The sequence below is a fragment of the Castor canadensis genome, chromosome 17 (genome assembly GCF_047511655.1).
Source record: "Castor canadensis chromosome 17, mCasCan1.hap1v2, whole genome shotgun sequence".
In the NCBI taxonomy this organism is placed as follows: domain Eukaryota; kingdom Metazoa; phylum Chordata; class Mammalia; order Rodentia; family Castoridae; genus Castor; species Castor canadensis.
The window spans coordinates 1,589,100-1,607,997 of record NC_133402.1 but is presented as its reverse complement, the minus strand read 5'-3'; the positions used below and the strand labels follow the sequence as shown (position 1 = coordinate 1,607,997).

Genomic DNA, 18,898 nt, shown 5'->3' with positions numbered 1-18,898 from the left:
AGGAATATGACAATGTCAGAATTTTGCAGGTTTTTTCATTTGTTCTACAAAGATTTGTTGCTTGGTTCTGGACTCAGTGTTGGGGATGCAGCCGTGAGCAGGATGAGGTCTTGTCCTCAAGGTCTCATGGCAGAGCTGGGGAGATAAAAGTTAACAACAGATGTTGAAAAAGCGTCATGAGCACTTGTCTAACAGGCATTAGAATGTGTGGAGGGGGCGACTAAGGGCTGCCCTTTTGACTCTAGTGGTCAGGAAGGAGGGGTCATTTCAGTCCAGCAGTGGCAGGTGAGAGAAGGAAGGGAGAGTTTCCCAGGCAGTGGGAAGAGCACATGTAAAGGTCTGCCACAGGCCCTGAAGGGTGAGGTACAAACGACCTATGAAGAGGTATATTATATTTCTTAAGAATGACACTTTCGTTGTTGTTTTTTGTTTTCCAATTTATATTGCCAGAAGTCCAGGGAGACTGAGAATGGGTATGGAGGGTATAGGATGGTATGGTGCGGGAAGGAATGTAAAGTTGGATTTATTGAGATGGGCCCACTAACAGATTCTGGATTTAATTTTGCAGCTTGGTTTAGAAAGAAATCTGACTCGGTTGGGTGGTGGAAACATGAGCCAAAAGGTGGCCTACAGGAAATGAGGTTGAAATGTCAGCCCTGCCTTGGTTTACTGTAGGAAGGTTTCAGTGTTGGAGGGCATTTGTTACCCTGCTTACCTACCCTAGGAGGGCCAGAGGACACACTTTGCCCTGAGACTGAGAAGTTTGGGATGGAGCCCGGTGTCCCTAAAGAGCCCTGTGGCCACTCTTCTCCTGTAGGTTACAAGTTAGAGTGGGAACCACAGACACTGAATTGGTGACATTAAGTATAGTGGGAGTCATTGGAACCTAGGGTGGCAGGGACAAAGTTGTAGTGCTCAGTTGCCAAAAGCAAGGTGGGCACTGTTCTGGGAAGGGATGGCACACACATATGGACTCCTACCTATCGCTTCGACTAGAGGCTTGTGTTGTCTATAAAAGTGAAACGGGCCATTCCCTGAAGCCTTACCTAAGCCGAACGAGTGTAGGTCCAACTCTAAAATGAATCATAAAATAGTCACGTCCCCAGTCAATCCCCAGATGGGCCCAGTACCCTGGTTGAAGGGGAGGTCAGATCTTGAGGAGGGACACCCCCACCCCCAAATTTGTACTGCTAATCTAGCCTTCCCCATGGCCTTTTTCACTGGGGGTTGAACTCATGGCTTTATGCTTGCTAGGCAGGTGCTCTACTACTTGAGCTGCTCTGCCAGCCCCTTTACAGCCTTTTACTAGGGCAATTGTGCACTGGGGAAAAGAAAATCAGGACACTGGTCCTGAACTGACAAAATCCAAGAGGCCTGAATGTCCCTCTTAGAGCTGGAGTTTTTAGAGGTCAGGTGATCAGTACTGTCAGCTCAGTGGCCATCTGTAGTCATTTCTCCAGTTCCTGAAGGTTAAAATAGACACCACAGAGGGTTCATCCCCACTGGGGAGGGGTAGATCTGCAAGTGCAAGCACATGGAGAAAGGAGAGAGACTAGGCTACATGCTCACCTGTTCTGCTTATTCACACCTGGGTATTTGGACTGTGCCCCTGGCAAGGGGTCCCTGCTGTGATTCCAGACCAATGATTTGTGCAAGGCAACCAGCTTCTCTGCCCACACCTGACACTCCTCTCCATCCCAAAACTGGCTCTAGGAAGACTGCAGACCCCTTTTGTGCACAGCCTGAGGATAGCAGGTATGTTGAAGGTGGCTCCTGCTAGGAGTGGAGAGGGAGCTGACAGGTCATCAGTAATTTCTGGGTTTAGGATAGGTAGGAAACTTGGGCTTTTCTCACTTCTCCCAGCACCCCAGGTCTGTGTTCTAGTTCATTTTGTCCCTGGAAGTGGACTTGAGCCTGAGAGCAGATTGGCCTGCAAACTACTGGGACAGGTGCCTGGGTAGGCACAGGACCTGCTGGTGCACAGGTCTATTGGGGTGGTTGCTGGGGATAGAGGGGGGGGCAGTTGGCTGCATCCCAGATACTCCATTTGCATATCTGTGTCAAGGGGGTGGGGATGGGGATGAAGTGGGTGATTGGACTGGGTCAGTAAGCAGTGTCCTCAGAGGGGAGAGAGACCAAGGTGGGTCCCAGGATCTTGAGGGTTTCTCACACTGGAAGCTGGTGGGTGGATAGCCACGGGCAGGGTTTGTGTTCTGGGCAGCTGGAGGAAGGGGATGGCATTTCCAGCCCTGGGATCTCGATGTGTAATCATAAGTCACCTTATACCCTCCCCCTCCAACCTGTGACCTGCCTCTGATTCCTCCTGGGAGAGAAAAGGCTTTTTGAGAGTGCAGTGCCCTGCTTTCCCCTCTGGTAGTTTTTTCTCCTTCCTTGGTAGTTGGAGCCTAGGATCAGGTGCTCAGTGAGTCATAACCATAGATTAGTCATAGGCTCGGGGGAAATGAGGCTGTGTCTGCACCTGCTAAGGCCCAGCAGGACCAGGCCACTCAGAGGAGCATCAGTAAACATTTGCAGAATGAGTGAACTGACATGCTTTGAACTTTTGGTCACCTTGGGCTTTCCTTTCCCCAAGTGAAAGTGCCCTTACCCTGTTGGTGTGTTCAGCCCTAGGAAAGTACCAAGAACTTCCTCACTGTGGGTGGGAAAACCACATAGGAGGGGGAGTCCAGAGAGATTGGAGAAGGTTATCACCAAGCCTTACATATGCCTCCATCCCAATATGTGAGAGCATCAAGGCCCTCTCCCAAGCCTCTGTGCACATGAGGTCTGGAGGCCTGGGTTGGAACTGGGCCAGGGCCCACCAGTAGGGGGCACTTGCTGCCTGCAGCCTGGGAGCCAAGGTGGGCTGCAGTTCCCCTAGGCACAGTGGCTTCTACTACACCTTGGGGTCACTGCACCCAGCCCGGTGTCCAGGGGCACTGAGTGGTCATCTGTGCCCAACCAACATCCAGTGCCAGGAATACAGATGGGGACCTGATGGTGGAGGAGACATCTTGGGAGCTTCACCAGGTGACCTATACAGGGTTCCCACTGACGCCTGGATGCCGCTTCCTGAGTCAGCCCCAATGGGACAGCTGGGAGATAGAGGAGGTGAGAACGGCAAGCGTGTTTCGGGGCACAAGTACAGGCAGGATGTCCCAGACCCAGCCAACCCCAGCCCCTTCCCAAGGGCACCTGGGTTGCTAGCACCCATCCTTCTTTCCTTGTGGCCCTTCCATGCTCCCACGTTGGGCCCTGCTGTCAACCTGGCCTGCCCAAGAAGGAGGCCCTGTACTGCTTGAGCCTCACCTCCAGGACATTCACGCTAGTTACTGCGGAGGTGGGGTCTGTAACCATTTCCCCAGTCTGGCCTTGAGCCTCGATCCTCTCAATCTCAGCTTCCAAAGAAGCTGGGATGTTAGGCGTGAGACACTTGCACTGGCTCTGAGGTTGCGTTTTGCAGGCCTCCTTCCTCTGCCCACCTCTCCCCTCCACAGCCCAGACTACTACTTTCTGGCCTCACCAGCCATCTTTTCAAAATAATAATCAGATAGGGAACGCCCTCTTCTAAGTTCTGCACCATGGCGGGGGCTCACCCCACTTCTCCAGTCTGATTTCCTGCTCTGCAAATGAGGTCCATGCCGTTTATCATAATGATGCTCTTCACTGTCCATACTCCCTGCAACCAAAGCTCTTCACCTGCATCTATAGGCAGACTGGATTCTTTCTAGAAACTCATTGTCAGTTGTGCTCCTAGAGTTTACTGTTTTTTCTTCCCCAGCCTTTCCCCACTGTCAGAATCCTAGAAGCTCTGCCCCAGTGGCTGTCTCCTTCCCCTCACTGCAGGGGCCCCAGGTGGGCCTCCTATGCTAAGGCACATGTTGGATCCCTGCTGTCATCTTGCAGGTCTCACCGTATCCAGAGCCCCTCAAAGCCCTTGGTCATGGCACACTCATCTCATCCTCTTTCCTGGCCCCTGGCCCCTCCAGTCATTGCAAAGTGTAGCAGTAGGTGAACCAATGTTTCTCCACCTTCACTTCCTTCTGCCGCTCCTGCAGATCCACACAGTTGAAGGACAGGTACCAGATACCTACCATGTGTTTGCATAAGTGCATCTGTGGTCTCGAGAATACAGTGGTCCAGGACCCCCATCTCCTTACCCTGACCACCAAGGGTCTAGTTAGTGGGACTTGGAGGCAAGCTTAGGGGAGCTGAGTTAGGGGAGCTGGCAGAGTGACTCAAGCAGTAGAGCACCTGCCTAGCAAGCCTGAGGCCCTGAGTTCAAACCCCAGTACTGCCCCCCCAAAAAAAAAAGAGATAGTAGGTGGGGTCCCTGTGTGTGTGTTGGGGGGGGTGGTTAAACATTGCCTGCAGATAAAGGATATACCATCATTGTTCCCCAGAGCCTGTGTCCTTGTAAAACCAGGGAGATTGTCCATGGTTCAGTCCCTGCTTCCTGTCTTACCGTGTTTCATCTCCAACCTTGAGTTTTACAAGCTACTCTTGGCTTCAGAGGACTTGGAGGTGACACTGCAGGAGAGGAGTAGAGGATTCTGGGAGGAGAGGGCAGCAGGAGCTAGTGGGATGGGGCCCAGGCCCTTGTGGGGGTCAGTCTGATGGCTCCAGGGTCCCCTCCAATTCAGACTCCAGTGGCTTTTTGGTCTCAGTCCAAGAGTATATTCTTTGCTGTGCTGGGGCCAGGGAGACCCTGGTGCGTGTATGGTGAGGATAAGGAAGGGCAACTGGAGTTCTCTGAGAAGGGAGTGGGGGTGAAGTTTGAAAGTCTTGAAGCTTCAGAGGGACCAGGCAGGGGCTCAGAACATTTACCCGCGGATGCTCCCCTCTGGGCTCTGGATTCAGGGTCTTTCTGAGCACCAAGTCAAAGACTGGCTACATGCCTGTCTGGCCAACTGTTGAGGTGAGGCGCTCCCCCCTGGGAGTGACCATCTGTGGGAGGTTCTGTTCATTGGCCAGTCTGGGCTCTCCCTTCAAAAACATCTTTCTGGCCCCCAAGTTGGTGTAGGGAGATTCAAGCTTAGGGCTTTCCACACTGGGGGGAAGGTGAATGGGGCCTGGCTGCAGGCCTCTGGATTCCCCTCCACTGTGTCCATGTGCACACACATGCACACTCCTGAGCCTGCATCTAGGCCTCTTGCTCCTAATGAACATACAGTCATCCAGGCCGTGGGTATCATCACCAGGACATGGCTGGACAGGCCTGGCCACAGAGCACCAGTGCCCTGACGTGGGGCCACTTGGATGATACCCAGCCCTCCCCATGATACTGAAGGGCATCCATGCCCAGACACCTGGCTTTGAGCTGTGAAACTAGAGGAGGTAAAATGGGTTGGTCAAGGAGAGTCCTGTTTCTGAGAGATCTTCTGGTCCCCCTCCAGACCCACCTTGGGAATAAAGGTTAACTGTTAACAGCCCTCTCTCTTCTGAGCTGGGACTTCCAGCATGGAAGAAGCAGCTCGGTACTGTTACAAATTGAGCTACACCAGGCTGATAGACAAGAAGCAATTTGCAGGGAACCTGTAACAAATGTCTTTGTCTGTGCTGGTTCCTGCAGGAAGACCCAAGGGGAGGGAATGAGGGTGGCTGGAAGCAGGACAGGGATCTGGCTCCTTCACACAAGCCCTGCAGCTGCAGGCTGGCTCCCCATGGATGTCTGGATGTGGCTGCTGAGATGGGGAAGCCCTCACTCCTCTCCACTCCTGCCCAAGGGAATTTTTTTCATGTCTCCATTCTGACACATGGAATCTGGTCTGCCCTGGCAAGCCCTGGCCAGCCCCATGACCCTTCTCTGTCACTGTGTCTCCTAGACACCACCAGTAAGGCCCCAGGTTTTTGCAAGTGGGACCAGGGAAGCTGTGCCCTCTGGCCTCATCACCAAGGGAGACAGAATATGAGGTATTCAGGTCCCCCAGTGTGGGAGCAGGTTCAGGGAACCCCTTCTTGTGCCATGGTTACTACTGTCATGTCCTCCACCTCCTTATTACTGGAAGCCCAGCACTCAGAGAAATAGGGGCTGGTATCATCTTTAATAAAATAGAAAAGGGAGGGTCAAGGGGGGCTGGATCCCTGCCCAGGTCACCTGCTGGGAGGGGGCAGAGAAGGGCCCTACAAACCCTTTATTCTGTTAGCATTGCCTGGCTCCCAGCCATGGACTGTTGTCCAGCCTAGCCTCCTTCCCCACCATGGTGAATTGGGCACAGTGGGCTCAGGGGGTGGGGTGGTCAGTGCAGGCCTTTCCCCGGGACAGAAGTACACCTGTATGTGTTCGGGCAAATCCAGCATCCGAAGTGGAAAAACCCCACACAAATCAAGGACAGCTGGGCCTGCCCTTGGGCCACAGCCCCTCCCCTCAACTCTCCTTGCAGGCTTCAGTGTTTGGCAGGCTACAGGGAGGGGTCTAGGGGTGAAGGGTGTGGTTCTAAGGGAGGGAATTTCTGGAGCTTCTGCATGTGTGAATTCCCCCAGCTGTCCCCCACCAAGGGAGGAACTCCACAGTGTCATTAATCACTTTCTGGTGGAGGGCAGCCACTTGCACACTGGCTCTGCCGCTGTGGGGACCAGGGTGGGGGTGCCTGCCCTGGGGAGGGGACAGACTGGAAAGAGGCAAAGAAGGGTGAGGGGGACATGCCCAGACTCAGGTAGACAGACTCACACACACATCGTCACTCAGTCACACAACAAACATTCCTGAGTTCTCACCAAGTTTAGGTAATGTGCCATTGAAGGGATCGACTGACTTGTCACATGGCTAGGTAGAGACAGATGGGGATCAACATCACCCACAAAGAGGGCTGGGGTAAAAAAAAAAAAAAAGGGCTGAGGGTATAGCTTAGTGGCAGAGTGTAAGGATATGGTTGGATTCCCAACATAGTAAAAAAGTGGTAGAGCACCTGCTTAGCAATGCAAAGCCCTGCGTTTAAACCCTAGTACTGCCAAAAAAAAAAGTTAGTGAAGGGGACACAGGCATCTCCATGGATCTGTAAGACCAGGCTAGGCCTCCCTCCCACTGTGACCTCGCTTTCCAGGACTCCCTTCCTAAACATCCCTGCTTGTCTGTGCCTGCTTTGCCCTCCTCCTTCAGCTCCCTCAGGCACGTGTTTACTGACCCAGATCCTAAATAGTGGAACAGCCTGGTCTTTTCTCCTTCCAGCCACCACACCAAGCCAGACTCCCTGCATGCTGGCTCTGTGTCTGAGGGCCAGGCTAAGGAGGGTGAACAGATCCACCTTGATAGGGGTTCCAGTCAAGCTCAGTTCATGTGGGACCCTTAAAGATGCAGGGTGCTGAGGACAAAGAAAGAAACAACCAGACAGAGCAGAAGAGCAATCCTCCCAGGGCTGTGTGGTTCAGAGGGGGATCCATTGTCCATTGTCCTTAGGTCCTACAGGAAGAAGGCAGCAGGGTGCTGGGGCTGGGACAGAGACTGACAGAGACACTCAAAAGTCCTGGAGAGGAAGTAGGTAGGTAACCCTGCATGTGTGTGTGAGGAGCACATAGAAGTTTCTGAAATCACCAATTTTAACTTCCAAAAGACTTCCCAGCTGGATGTGATGGAGCACACCTGTAATCCCAGCTACTCTGGAGGCAGAGGCAGGAGGTTCTTGAGTTTCAGGAGGACAAACATATCCAGACCCTTTCTCAGAACCAAAATACAAACAAGAGTGCTGGGGGAGTGGCTCAAGTAGTAAAGCACTTGCCTAGCATGTGGGAGGTCCTGGGTTCAATCCCTAGCACAGGAAAAAGACAAAACAGAAACAACCCAACAACCAAAGTCTCTTCCTCAAGGGTTAAGCACAGAGTTCCCATAAGATCTAGGAATTCCACTCCTTGGCATACATTCAAAAGAAATTAAAACACATCCACATAAAACTTTGTTACATGAATGTTCATAGCAGCACCATTCCTCAACCAAAAAGTGGAAATAGTCCACATGTTCTTCAACAGATAAAGGGATAAATGAAATGTAGTCCATCCATACCAAGGAACAGTATTCAGACACAAAAAAGGAATGAAGCCCTGACATACAACAACATGGCTGAACCTGGAAACATGGTGCTCACTGAGAGAAGCCAGCCATTAGAGGACAGGTACAGGGTCATCTGTAGAGGGAGACAGCACATTGGTGGTCAGCAGGGGCTTTGGGGGAGGGGAGAACAGGGAGTGACTGCGGATGCTGTGGACATTCTTTCCAGGGTGATGAAAATGTTCTAAAACTGATTGTGGCAAAGATGGATCAACATTGTGAATATACTGAGTTTTAGCTTTTTTTGGGGGGGAGGAGTACTGGGGTTTGAATTCAAGACCTTGGGCTTTCTAGGCAGGTATTCTACTACTTGAGCCACTCCACTAGCCCTGAGTTCTAGTTTTAAGTGACTGAACTGTGCACACGTGGCTTGCACCTCAATAAAGCTGTTACCAAAAAACTCAATAGTCAGGGTTGAGGGCTCGCTCCATTCTACAAAGAAGGAATGGAAACTCAGAGGTAGCCACATGGCTACAGGAAGGTGTCATGGTCATCGTTAGGCTGGGAATCTGAACCCCTACCCCTGTGGGAGATCTGATTGAACCACCCCCTTTCTGTTCTCCCCAACCCCCTTCCAGGTGCACTTTGCTGGGGAGCCTTTACCCGTTTAACCCGCTCTTTGCCTGGGATTTTTTTTTTTTTTTTTTTTTTTGGCAGCACTAGAGTTTGAACTGCGGGCCTCACACTTGCCAAGCTGGCACTCTTATTGCTTGAGTCACTCCTCCAGCCCTTTATATTGTTGTGGGTGTTTTCAAGATAGAGTTTTGTGAACTATTTGTCTGGGGCTGGCTTTGAACCATGATCCTCCTGATATCTGCCTCCTGAGTAGCTAGAATTGCAAGTATGAGCCACCAGCGCTGGGCTTTTGCATGGGATCTTGTTCTCTTTTTCCAGAAAGCTTTCCCTGACCTCTCTCCCAGTCATACCCTCCCACTGACTGGCATTTATTGAGGGCCTGCTGGATGCCAGGCTCTGCATTAGGTACTGGGGATACCTTGGTGAACAAATAGCCCCAAGACTGCCAATCTGGGTGTTTCCACATTTGTACCCACTCCCCACTGGACAGCCAGACAGAAGGTGGATGGAGGGGATCAGTTTCCAGGCTCTTCAGCAGACTCTTGGTGTCTGGACCTCCATTCTTCCTGTGCCCAAAGACTGGCTGTTTCTGGCTAATGCCTCCCAGACAGTCTTCACCCTCAGCAGATGAAGAAAAGGCATCCCGCTGGGGGAAAGGCAGAAGCAAGACCAGGAGGTGGAAATGACTGGCCAGTACTGGGTCCAGAAGATGAAGAATCACCAGGAAATGTGGAATTTGGAGTTCTGAGTGTGCTGCAAGGCGGGGTGCAGCCCTCCCCAGGAGGGCTTTGAGGAGAACCAGCCTGTCTGGAACAAATCCCATTTTAAGCTAGATCAGAAGAAGGACTTCCTGGGACCCTACGTGTGCCAGCATGCTTCCCAGACACTGCTGTGCCAACAACCCGCCCACAGGGCTGCTGGCAGAGGCTTGCCCTGACAAGCAAGTGCAGCCCTGGCATCTGGGACCTGAATTGGGGGCCCATTCCAATGGAGTGGTCTTCACTCCATTGGCCCTGTGTGACCCTCTGTGGCCAGGGCTGCCCCTGAGTGGGTGCTCTGGAAACTTCTTCAGGTTATGGAGGTCTTCTATCCCTCAGAAGCAGCCAGGCTGCTGAGACTTGTTCAGGTGCCATTAGGCCTAGGATCGGCTCATTAACAAGCAAAACCTAGGACACAGGCCTTTAGTCAGCTGGAGAGAGGCTGGCCTGGGGTGGGGACACCAACTGTGAGGAAGTTTGGGGCAGGACCAAGAGAAGACCTGGGACCAGTTCTACCTTCACCGTGGGACAGGACAAGATACTCGCTCTCCTGGAGCCTCGATTGCTACCTCCTCCTTCCTTGGGGGCAGTGCTGGGGTTTAGTGAATCTGGGTTCACCTGGCACAGGTTCCCCAGGTCCCACACCTTGAGAGGCCCAGAATCGCTTTGCTTTCAGAGGAGCCCTCCTCCTCCCCTCAGCCCAAGTTTACCAGAACCCTTCACAGCTTCAGGGGGAGCCGCTTTGCCAACTTCCCAGAGGGGTCACAGACACCCTAGGGGAGGCCAGGCTGGGCCAAGTGACCCATAAGGGGTAGAAAGGTTCTGGAGGCTCAGGTGTGAATTCAGCTGGATACCTGGGAAGAACACCTGTATTCCCTGAGCCTGTCCCTCCAACTTTAAAACGGGAGCTAGACCTGACCAGCCCTCCCTGGACGGCAGGGCTCCGACCCTGCTGGATGTCTAGGCTTACAACTGGGAGTGCAAAGTGCTCTCCCCACCATAGACTCACTCTCCTTCGTTTGGGGCCCGCGCTCTTTTTTTGCATTAGGCTGCCGGCCTTAGACTCATCCTCCCATTGTGTGCAGGCCCCAGGGTCCACGCGTGTGTTAGATTCTCTTGGCCCAAAGCTCCCACACCTGGAGGTCAGGGTTGGCCCACGAACCTGCCACCCTTCGTCCCTGAGAGGTGGAAGCCTTCTAAGGGTGTGTAGGAGCCCTCCATTCCACTCTCCCCCACAACGTCCCCAACCCCAGCCCCATCCCCGCGCAGGTCTGTCACTTCCTAGCGTCCTTCCCTGCCACCGCATCCCGCCCTTACACCTCCACCCCAGGTGCAGAAGTGAAGACGCTGGAGCCGAGCGAGCCGGAGTCCAGTCCGGGCGCGTCCGGGTGGCCCTGGCGGCTCTGGGTCGCGCCAGGTGTCGTTGGATGTCTGCGTGTCCCAGACCCGGCCCAAACCCGGGGGGGAGGGGCGTCCAGGCCCCGCCCCCGGCCCCGCCTCATGCCCGCTCCCAGTCTGCTGGGCGGCTGGGCTCAGAGCAGAAGCCGGGTCCCCGCGGGCTGAGCGCGGCCCGGGCCGGGATGCGCGCCCGCCTGCGGCCCCCGCTCCCGGGCCTGGGCGCGGCGCGACCCCATGGCAGGTAGCGGCGGCCTGGGCGGCGGGGCCGGGGACGGCCAGGGCGCGGGGGCCGGGCAGGGGGCCGCACTGCGGGCGCCCCGCGCGTCGCTGGCGCTCGTGGCGCTGGTGCTTGGCGTCTATTGCCTTTGCGCCCTCCCTGGCCGCTGCCCACCGGCCGCCCGCGCCCCGGCGCCGGCCCCCGCGCCCACGGAGCCGCCCCGTCCAGTCCGCCTCCCGAGAGCGCCCAGCCTGCCGGTGGCCAGCGGCCCGGGCCGCCGGCGCTTCCCGCAGGCACTGATCGTGGGCGTGAAAAAGGGCGGCACGCGCGCCCTGCTCGAGTTCCTGCGGCTGCACCCCGACATCCGCGCGCTTGGCTCCGAGCCCCACTTCTTCGACAGGTGTTACGAGCGTGGCCTCGGCTGGTACCGGTGAGCGCCCCCTGCTCGTCCGCCCCGTCGGCTTGGTCCAGGCGCGCCCAACCCGCTGCCTTCCCTGGGTGGGCGTTCTGCATCCTGGAGTCTCACAGAGTGGGAGAGTCGTGGGCATTGGGGCTGAGACCAACCTGTTGGGGGCTTAGGCTTGATTAACGCACCCCCCCACCTCCCACCATGGAAAGGTGGTACCTGGCCAGGGGTCTCAGGAAATTGAAAACTCTGGAGAAGGGCCTGTTGGAATCTGCTGAGAGACTCAGCCAGATTGGGGGGCTGGAGGGGCGGTGGTAAGTAGTTTTAAGCCAGCAGGAGCATTAGAAAAGCTTCCAGCCCAATCGTGCCTTCCTCTCCCCACCATCACCCGAGCACCTATGACTAATCATCGGACCGCTGGCCAGTTACCTTAGGAAGGGGACTCTAGAAAGTGTCCTCCCATGTCAAGACCCCCAACCCTACCCTGAGCAAGGGAGCCCATCTTGGTCATTGGAGTCTGGAAAAAGTTAGGTCCTGGTGCTGGAAAGGACGGTGCTGCTATTCAGTTGGTCTCAAGGGTGGGATTGTGATCTGCCAGTCTCTGAAGCTGCATGGCCCACCACCCAGGATAGACTTGGGGTGTGGCAGTGGAATGTGGGGAGCAAACACACCAGCTGAAGCAGCCTGTCCTGGTGATTGGAGGGAGTCCCTGCCTCCAGTGCCTACCCTGACAACGCCCTAAACCTCCATGTGGGGAATGAGGGTTTAGAGACAGCTTGCCCCCTCCCTAAGACTGTTCAAACCAAGGACACCTGGAGAATTAGTGGGGGGTGGCAGGACCTCTAGGTGAACCAGTTTCTCTGTTCCCAGATCTACCCCCACTCTGATTTGTTAACTTTGCCTTTTGCATTAAGGTGACTGGGGCCTGGAGGGAGAACAGGGGGAGCTGACTCCTTAGCTTGGAAAGGTTGGTGCCGCCTGGGTGCCAGAGAAGAGGGATATGGTGAGGGAAGGTGAACGGATCTTGGGGCATTCTCAGACTGCAGGGCCCACTCCAGAAGGAGGGAGGGGCTGTGGGGTAGGATGGAGGAGAGACCCATGGTCAAGCACACAGCCTTTACCCAGCAGGAACTTCAGAGCATACCTCGGGACCTGTGAACGCTGACCATAACGAGATCGGGGATAGTTAACGCTCCTAGGAGGGGCTCTCCACAGGCTAGGCTGGTGCTGAAAGGTTCTTAGGAGACAGACAGCATCCTCAGACCAGTCCAGGCCCCATCTGGCCACTTGCCTGGCTCAGGTTAAAGGCTCTGAGGGGGGTGAAGGTCCTGAGAGGCAGCTGGGGCGAGGCTCAGTCTGGAGGGTCAGATCCTCAGCCCTTGGGAGAGGCTCTTGGAGGCACCAACATGCCTAGAAGAGGAGTGGGGAGTGTTTCCAGCACTGTAATCCTGGTGAGAAGAGATTTTTTTACTTTCCACCTCCATTGGGCAGTGGAGGGGGGTCGTGGTCTATGTGTAGAGAATTTGTGAAGTTTTTCCGTTAATCCAGGGCTGTTCCTTGGGACAGTGCTGATCCTTCATTGGTGAAGAGTGAGCTGAGTGCTCTTGCTGAACTAATGGACTGCAAGTGTCCTGGTGTCCTCACAGGGTCCATGGTCACAAGAGTCTGCTGTGCTCCCCGGGACCCAAGCCTCTGATGCTTGCCTGTTCTTTCAGCTGGTCACGAGTGTGCCCTGAGCCTCTGTGTTCCAGCTGCAGGCCCTGGGTTGAGCCCCCGGTGCCTGTGCCCTGTCCGGGTATAGGTTGGGAGGTAAAGTGGAGGAACAGCAGCCAGTCCTCCAGTTGGGTTTCTGGGACACTGCTCCCACTGGGCTGTCCCTCATTCAGGCAGTGACCTGGTTATTAGCTGGCCTGGGGCAGGTGGCTCTGGTGACCCTCGGCTCAACCCTTGCCCTTCCATGGGCCTCTGTTAGCTCTTCGCTCAGGCTCTTGAGGGTCTGCCATCTCAGAGACCATGGAGACCGAGCACTCCCAAACTCAGATGGCATCTGGTCACTCACTCACAAATCACTGAGGACGCACTGTTTGCCAGGTACGGGGGTCACACAGATAACCTAGGGTCTCCATCTTAGGAGGGGTGCCTGTCCGCAGACAGTGGGGGCTGTATTTTGACCGTAATACTCTGGCATAGCAAGAGGAGGTGAGGAGCCCCACTTCTTCAACAGGTGTTATCAGCACAGGTATGGGAACCCCCTTAGTTCCTGGGGTGCAAGAGCAGCGAATGCAGAGGAGCGTATGAGTGTGTAGGAGGACCTGGGTTTCTGTGACATATACTCGTACCCCCTCCTGTGGCCAGGGACATGATCTCGCCAGCACTTTCTGGCACTGGGATAAGAAAGAACCATTTTCCCTTGGGTCTCAGGCTCTGCTGAACTGGGCCCAGGCGAGGTGTGGGACACAGAGGTGGGGGACACAGAGGTGGGGACACTGGAGTGCTGAGACAGAGATGGGGAGTGGCCCAGGGCTGGCTGGAAGCCGCAGGGAAATGCAGACCAGATGGGTGGGCTCAGCAGGGAGGGAGGGGCCAGGGAACAACTTGTCAGATGTTTGCCATGCAGGGTCAGAATTCTGCTCTGCTCATCCTCTCCCCCTCCCCCCAAAGAGCCCATCTGTCTCCACTCTTTATACCTGGCTGGGACAGGTTTCTGAGGCCTGGGGAGGGCAAGTAATTGATCCCAAAGATCTCAGATCTCAGAGCTGGCTTGTGGCAAGAGTAAGCCCAGAAAGTCCTCCTGCCCCTTCTGTGTTCCCACCCTGTTCCTCAGCAGGAGTTCTGGGAGGTACCTCTCTTTCCAAGCTCTCTGCTCCTCTGGCTTCCTTGGCTAGAAAGCATGGTGGGGAGGGTGCTAGCATTCCAGCTTCTGGTGGGAGGAAGGGGAGCACATGACATTCAGAACCAGGTATCCAGTCTAAGAAGGAAAAAAGGCTAAGCTCCTGGGCCACTTGGTGCAGGTGTGCATGTCTATCAAAGATGGGAGGGGAGGGGTCTAGGAGCCCTGGGGCTCCTTCTTCCCCGGAAGGGGGTTGGAGAGACGGGGCTATGACTTCTTGCGTCTACCTGTGTCAGCATGGGTGTCCTCTGTAGGTCTCAGCAGCAAGATCCAGTGGGGAAGACCCCCTTTCTTACGATTTCTCTCTGGGAAAAGGGGGCCTGTGAACTGTCGATGCCTGGCTGCAGTCCTGGACCTCAGATCTTGGTGCTATGCTATGAGGTCTCTTTGAACTTCCCCTGGGGACAGCGGGGTGCTGTCCCCAGCTACACAAGGCAGGGTGTTGGGGACAGAGGCTCTGGGAGAAGAAGTCACATGGTCATCCCTCCACCAGGTGGGCCAGGAGGAAGGCTGAGGGCCAGCATCCCCCCTCAGTCCTTCCTCCTCCTTCTCTGAGCCTCAGCATGCCTGCCTATTAAGTGGGGGCAGTGGGTGGAGTGGAGGGAGGTTCTGGCACCGAGATGGAAGAAGCAGACTTGTCCCCTGTGACTTCTATAAACCAACTCTGTGCCAATCTTTGTTTTGAAGAGTGAGGAGGCTCCCTCCCATGTTACCCATCCAGCTCTGCTGTGGCTATGGGTAGTGTCTGGAGCCTGGCACTTCTGGGTCTCTTTTTTTTGAGACAGGGTCTCACTAAATAGCCCAGGCTTGCCTTGAACTCTCAAGCCTCAGCCTCAGCCTCTTGAGTGCTGGGATCACAGGTTGGTATCACCACACCTGGCTTTGGGTTTCACTCCTGCCTGATGGAACACAGGCACACGTCTTTCTGTCCCACCACCAGCATGGCATCTTGCACTTGTGTCTGGCCTGGCCTGCCTTTCCTGCAGGGGGAGGGGTGGTTCTGAGAAGAGAGAAGACATGAGAGTCTGTGGGTCAGTGAAGCTGGCTGAAACCAGTATTGGCCCTGTATGTCAGCCTGGCTGGGGCTGATTCTGGGGATTCAGCTGGGGCTGGTAGTGGCCTCTCAGAGAATGGGAGGTTGAGCTGGGCAGAGATGTCCCTTCCCTAGCATAGCCTCACAGCCTCTGCCTCTGTTGACCTAGTTCCCAGCCCTACCTTGGAGCTGTTTGCTCAGCTGACCTGCCCTGCCTTGTTCTGTTCCACCTCACCATGTGCTACCTGGCTGGCAGGTGCTGACTGGGGACACCACTCAGGGTGCCTGGGCCTGCCTGGTCTGGGTACTCAGAATGAGTTTCCCCAATTTGGGGCAGACAGGGGTCAGCTGACTCCCTTAGAGCCTTGGATTGGGGCAGCAGCTTCCTCAGAATGAGAGAAATCTCAGAAATGCTGTGTTCTGGGTCTGGCACCCTGGAAGCCCCTGCAGGGTTGAGAAGGCCCCAGTGGCACAGGGCCTTAGGACAGGTTCCTAGGCAGATCACAGTCACTGTCACTAATTTTCTCTCATGTGCTGACTCTGTGGGTGGCTCTTTGGCATTCTGAATTGGGCCAAGGTAGATGGGAATTACCAGGACTGCAATTGAAGGCAGGGAGAGGGATGTAATTAAATTAAAGAGAGGGAGGGGGAAAGAGGCCCACTCTTTGTCAGTGAGACTTGTCAATAATTATTGATGACCTAATTCAGGGTCACCGATTACAGTGCAGAGGCCTGAGGGTGACAGGTCCACATTGGGTGACCTCAGAGGTACTTCATCTGGGGTGAGAGAGCAACAATAAGATTGGGGTGCAGCAGCTCTGGAGAGGGTGGGTCTGGTAGGCAATGGTCAGCACTCAGAGCTGGCACTTGGGCAAGGGGGTCAGTGAAGAGTGCCTTGGCTGCTCCCACTCCCAGGGACCGATACCTTGATTTCCCCAGAGCAGCAAGAATAGGAGTAGCCTGGCAGGTGGCCACCCTCACAGGCCATGTCCCAGGGCCCCCCGGCAATTTAGAAGGGTGGGTCTGCAGGGGAGGAAGGCTGGCTCACTTTGGCCTGAGGACAAGGGGTTAGTCCTAGGTCCCTGGAGGCCAGTCTAGCATGGGAAGGGTCGTGACAAGGAAGTAGAAGAGATCTCCGTGATCAGCACACGCTCACGTTGTTCTTCCCATTATCCTGCAGAAGCCTGATGCCACGCACCCTGGACGGGCAGATCACCATGGAGAAGACACCCAGCTACTTCGTGACACGGGAGGTCCCTCGACGTATCCACAGCATGTCCCCAGACACCAAGCTTATTGTGGTGGTGCGGAACCCGGTGACCCGGGCCATTTCTGACTACGCACAGACGCTGTCTAAGACCCCGGGTCTGCCCAGCTTCCGTGCCCTGGCCTTCCGTCACGGCTTGGGCCCTGTGGACACCGCGTGGAGTGCTGTGCGCATCGGCCTGTATGCCCAGCACCTGGGCAACTGGCTACACTACTTCCCCCTGTCCCGCTTCCTGTTTGTCAGTGGCGAGCGCCTGGTCAGCGACCCCGCTGGGGAGGTGGGGCGCGTGCAGGACTTCCTGGGCCTCAAACGGGTTGTCACCGACAAGCACTTCTACTTCAACACCACGAAGGGCTTCCCGTGCCTCAAGAAGGCTCCAGAAAGCAGCCGCCCCCGCTGCCTGGGTAAATCCAAGGGCCGGCCCCATCCTCGAGTGCCTAAGGCTGTGGTCCAGCGCCTGCAGGACTTCTACAGACCTTTCAACCTCAAGTTCTACCAGATGACTGGCCAGGACTTCGGCTGGGACTGAGAAAGTCCATCCAGCCCTTCCCTGAACCCTTAGTGACCTTAATTTATGTCTGCCCACCTGGCCTAGAGCAGGCCGCCTACACGGGCTGGGTAGAGAGAATATTTAAGAAATAAAATCTGGATCTGTATTCTTCCACTTGACCTTGAGGCTGAGGGTGGACATGCATATTGTACCACCTGACTCTAGTGGGCTTGTATCTTCCTAAACCTGTTTCTTACATGCCCTCAGAGATGGGCAGTGGGGTTGGTCACATGTCACAGTTGAGCATGTGAGGCTCATAGAGGCTTCAAGGGACACACGGCTTTGCCCTGGTGAATCTGGGATTGCCCACAGCCTCTCTTCTCACTCCTGGGAGGCTAAGCAGGGTCCTCCTTGTGAGAAAACTGAGGCTCCAGGTCGGTTCTTGAGTGGTGGGGTGGAATAAAACTGGATCTGGCCAACTGTAATAGCTCTTGTCCTTTCTTGGCCATGTGGTTACTGCCAGATGCCCACCACCTGCTCTGACACTGACCTCTGAGACTGCTTAAGGCTCAGGCCTGTCACGGGGCCTCTGCACTCAGGTCGCTCCTTGGATCTCAGTGGCCCTGATGTGGCTTTTCTCCCTCTGAGTCACTTGAGGCTACTTCCTCCTGGGATCCAGGCCCAGACAGTGAGCAAGGATCCGAGGGTAGTGGGTAGCTTGTCAGCCCCTGCCCTTCCCTAGCTATCAAGGTCCATTGGAAGCGAATGGCCTACCAGTTACTGTGGTCTCTGTCTTGACCCAATCAGTGGTGTGGACATGGGGTCAGTTAATGACAGTGGGCTGAGAAGAGGCTGAATGGGAGAAGCTGTTAGTTTCTGGGCCTGGTGGACCTGCCTGTCTGGAGCTGCCCTCAGGGATGTCACTCTCTCCAGGTTCCATTACCCCAGGCCAGGCCAGCAGCAGGGCTGAGGACTGGTTTTGAGGTCCCTTCCCCACATCCACTAAGTAACCGCAGTGGCCACGTGGTGGGCAGATGTGGGCCCAGATGTGGTTGAGATGAATGCAAAGCTTCCTCCTTCACTTATTCCTATGCCATGATGAGGGAAGGGCTGGCCTGGCTTACAATAACCAGGCGAGGAAGGGACAGAGTCCACTCCAGAATGCTGCTGGGCTCTGTGGCTCAATTCTCATCTCCTGCACTGGGGATGAGAGAGGAAGGCAGGACAACCTCTGGCCCGGTTCCCAGTCCAGTCCATGCACACCTCTCTCTCCCTGGACACACCCTTGTCATGTCTGGACAGTGCCAGGGTCCACATCATTGTCCAGCCCCTCTTCTGCTGTCCTACAGTGAGTTCTGGGACTTGCAGCTAGGGGTGGGTCTTCAGAATAAGGCAGAATCCATTATTTTTAAATGCTCCAATCCCCAGCCCCCACCCCCATTGCTTCTAGGATGAAGACCAGATGCCTGCCTGCGGCTGTTAAGGGCCTCTGTGGCTCACCTCATCCCATCCTGCCAGCTCCCCTCTGTCCCATGCTCCTGCCACTCTGGCCTCTGCCAACGTCTTCCGCCTGTCATGTTCCTTCCGACCTCTCAGACCTCACCATGCTGTTCCCTCTATGTGAAGTGCCTTTCCCTGCAGAGAGTGCAGATGGAGGCAGAGATGTCCTTGAGCTGGGCAGTTGAGCTGCTAGTGCTGTCTCGCTCTCTCCCTGCACCTAGAGTTCCTTGTCTAGGCCCACTGAGGTACTAAGGTGATATTTTTCCTTTCTTGGAGCTTTCTTGGGTGCAGAGCTGCAGAGGGCATTGGCTTGCCTGGCTTT

General features: G+C 55.2%; 1 protein-coding gene across 4 annotated transcripts; it reads left to right on the top strand.

The window, feature by feature from the left end:
* The first annotated feature begins 561 nt into the window (after window positions 1-561).
* Hs3st6 (heparan sulfate-glucosamine 3-sulfotransferase 6) lies at window positions 562-17,561 on the top strand. Of its 4 annotated transcripts, none has more exons than XM_074060210.1 (2): window positions 562-1,755; window positions 16,500-17,561. In XM_074060210.1, exons 1-2 carry the CDS (start codon window positions 1,535-1,537, stop codon window positions 17,113-17,115), a joined length of 837 nt encoding a protein of 278 aa, XP_073916311.1. In that variant the 5' UTR covers window positions 562-1,534; the 3' UTR covers window positions 17,116-17,561. The 4 variants fall into 4 exon arrangements, with proteins under 4 accessions (XP_073916311.1, XP_020024977.1, XP_073916312.1 ...); XM_020169388.2 differs by lacking the exon at window positions 562-1,755 and adding an exon at window positions 11,008-11,420; XM_074060211.1 differs by lacking the exon at window positions 562-1,755 and adding an exon at window positions 13,374-13,487.
* Window positions 17,562-18,898: the final 1,337 nt, after the last annotated feature.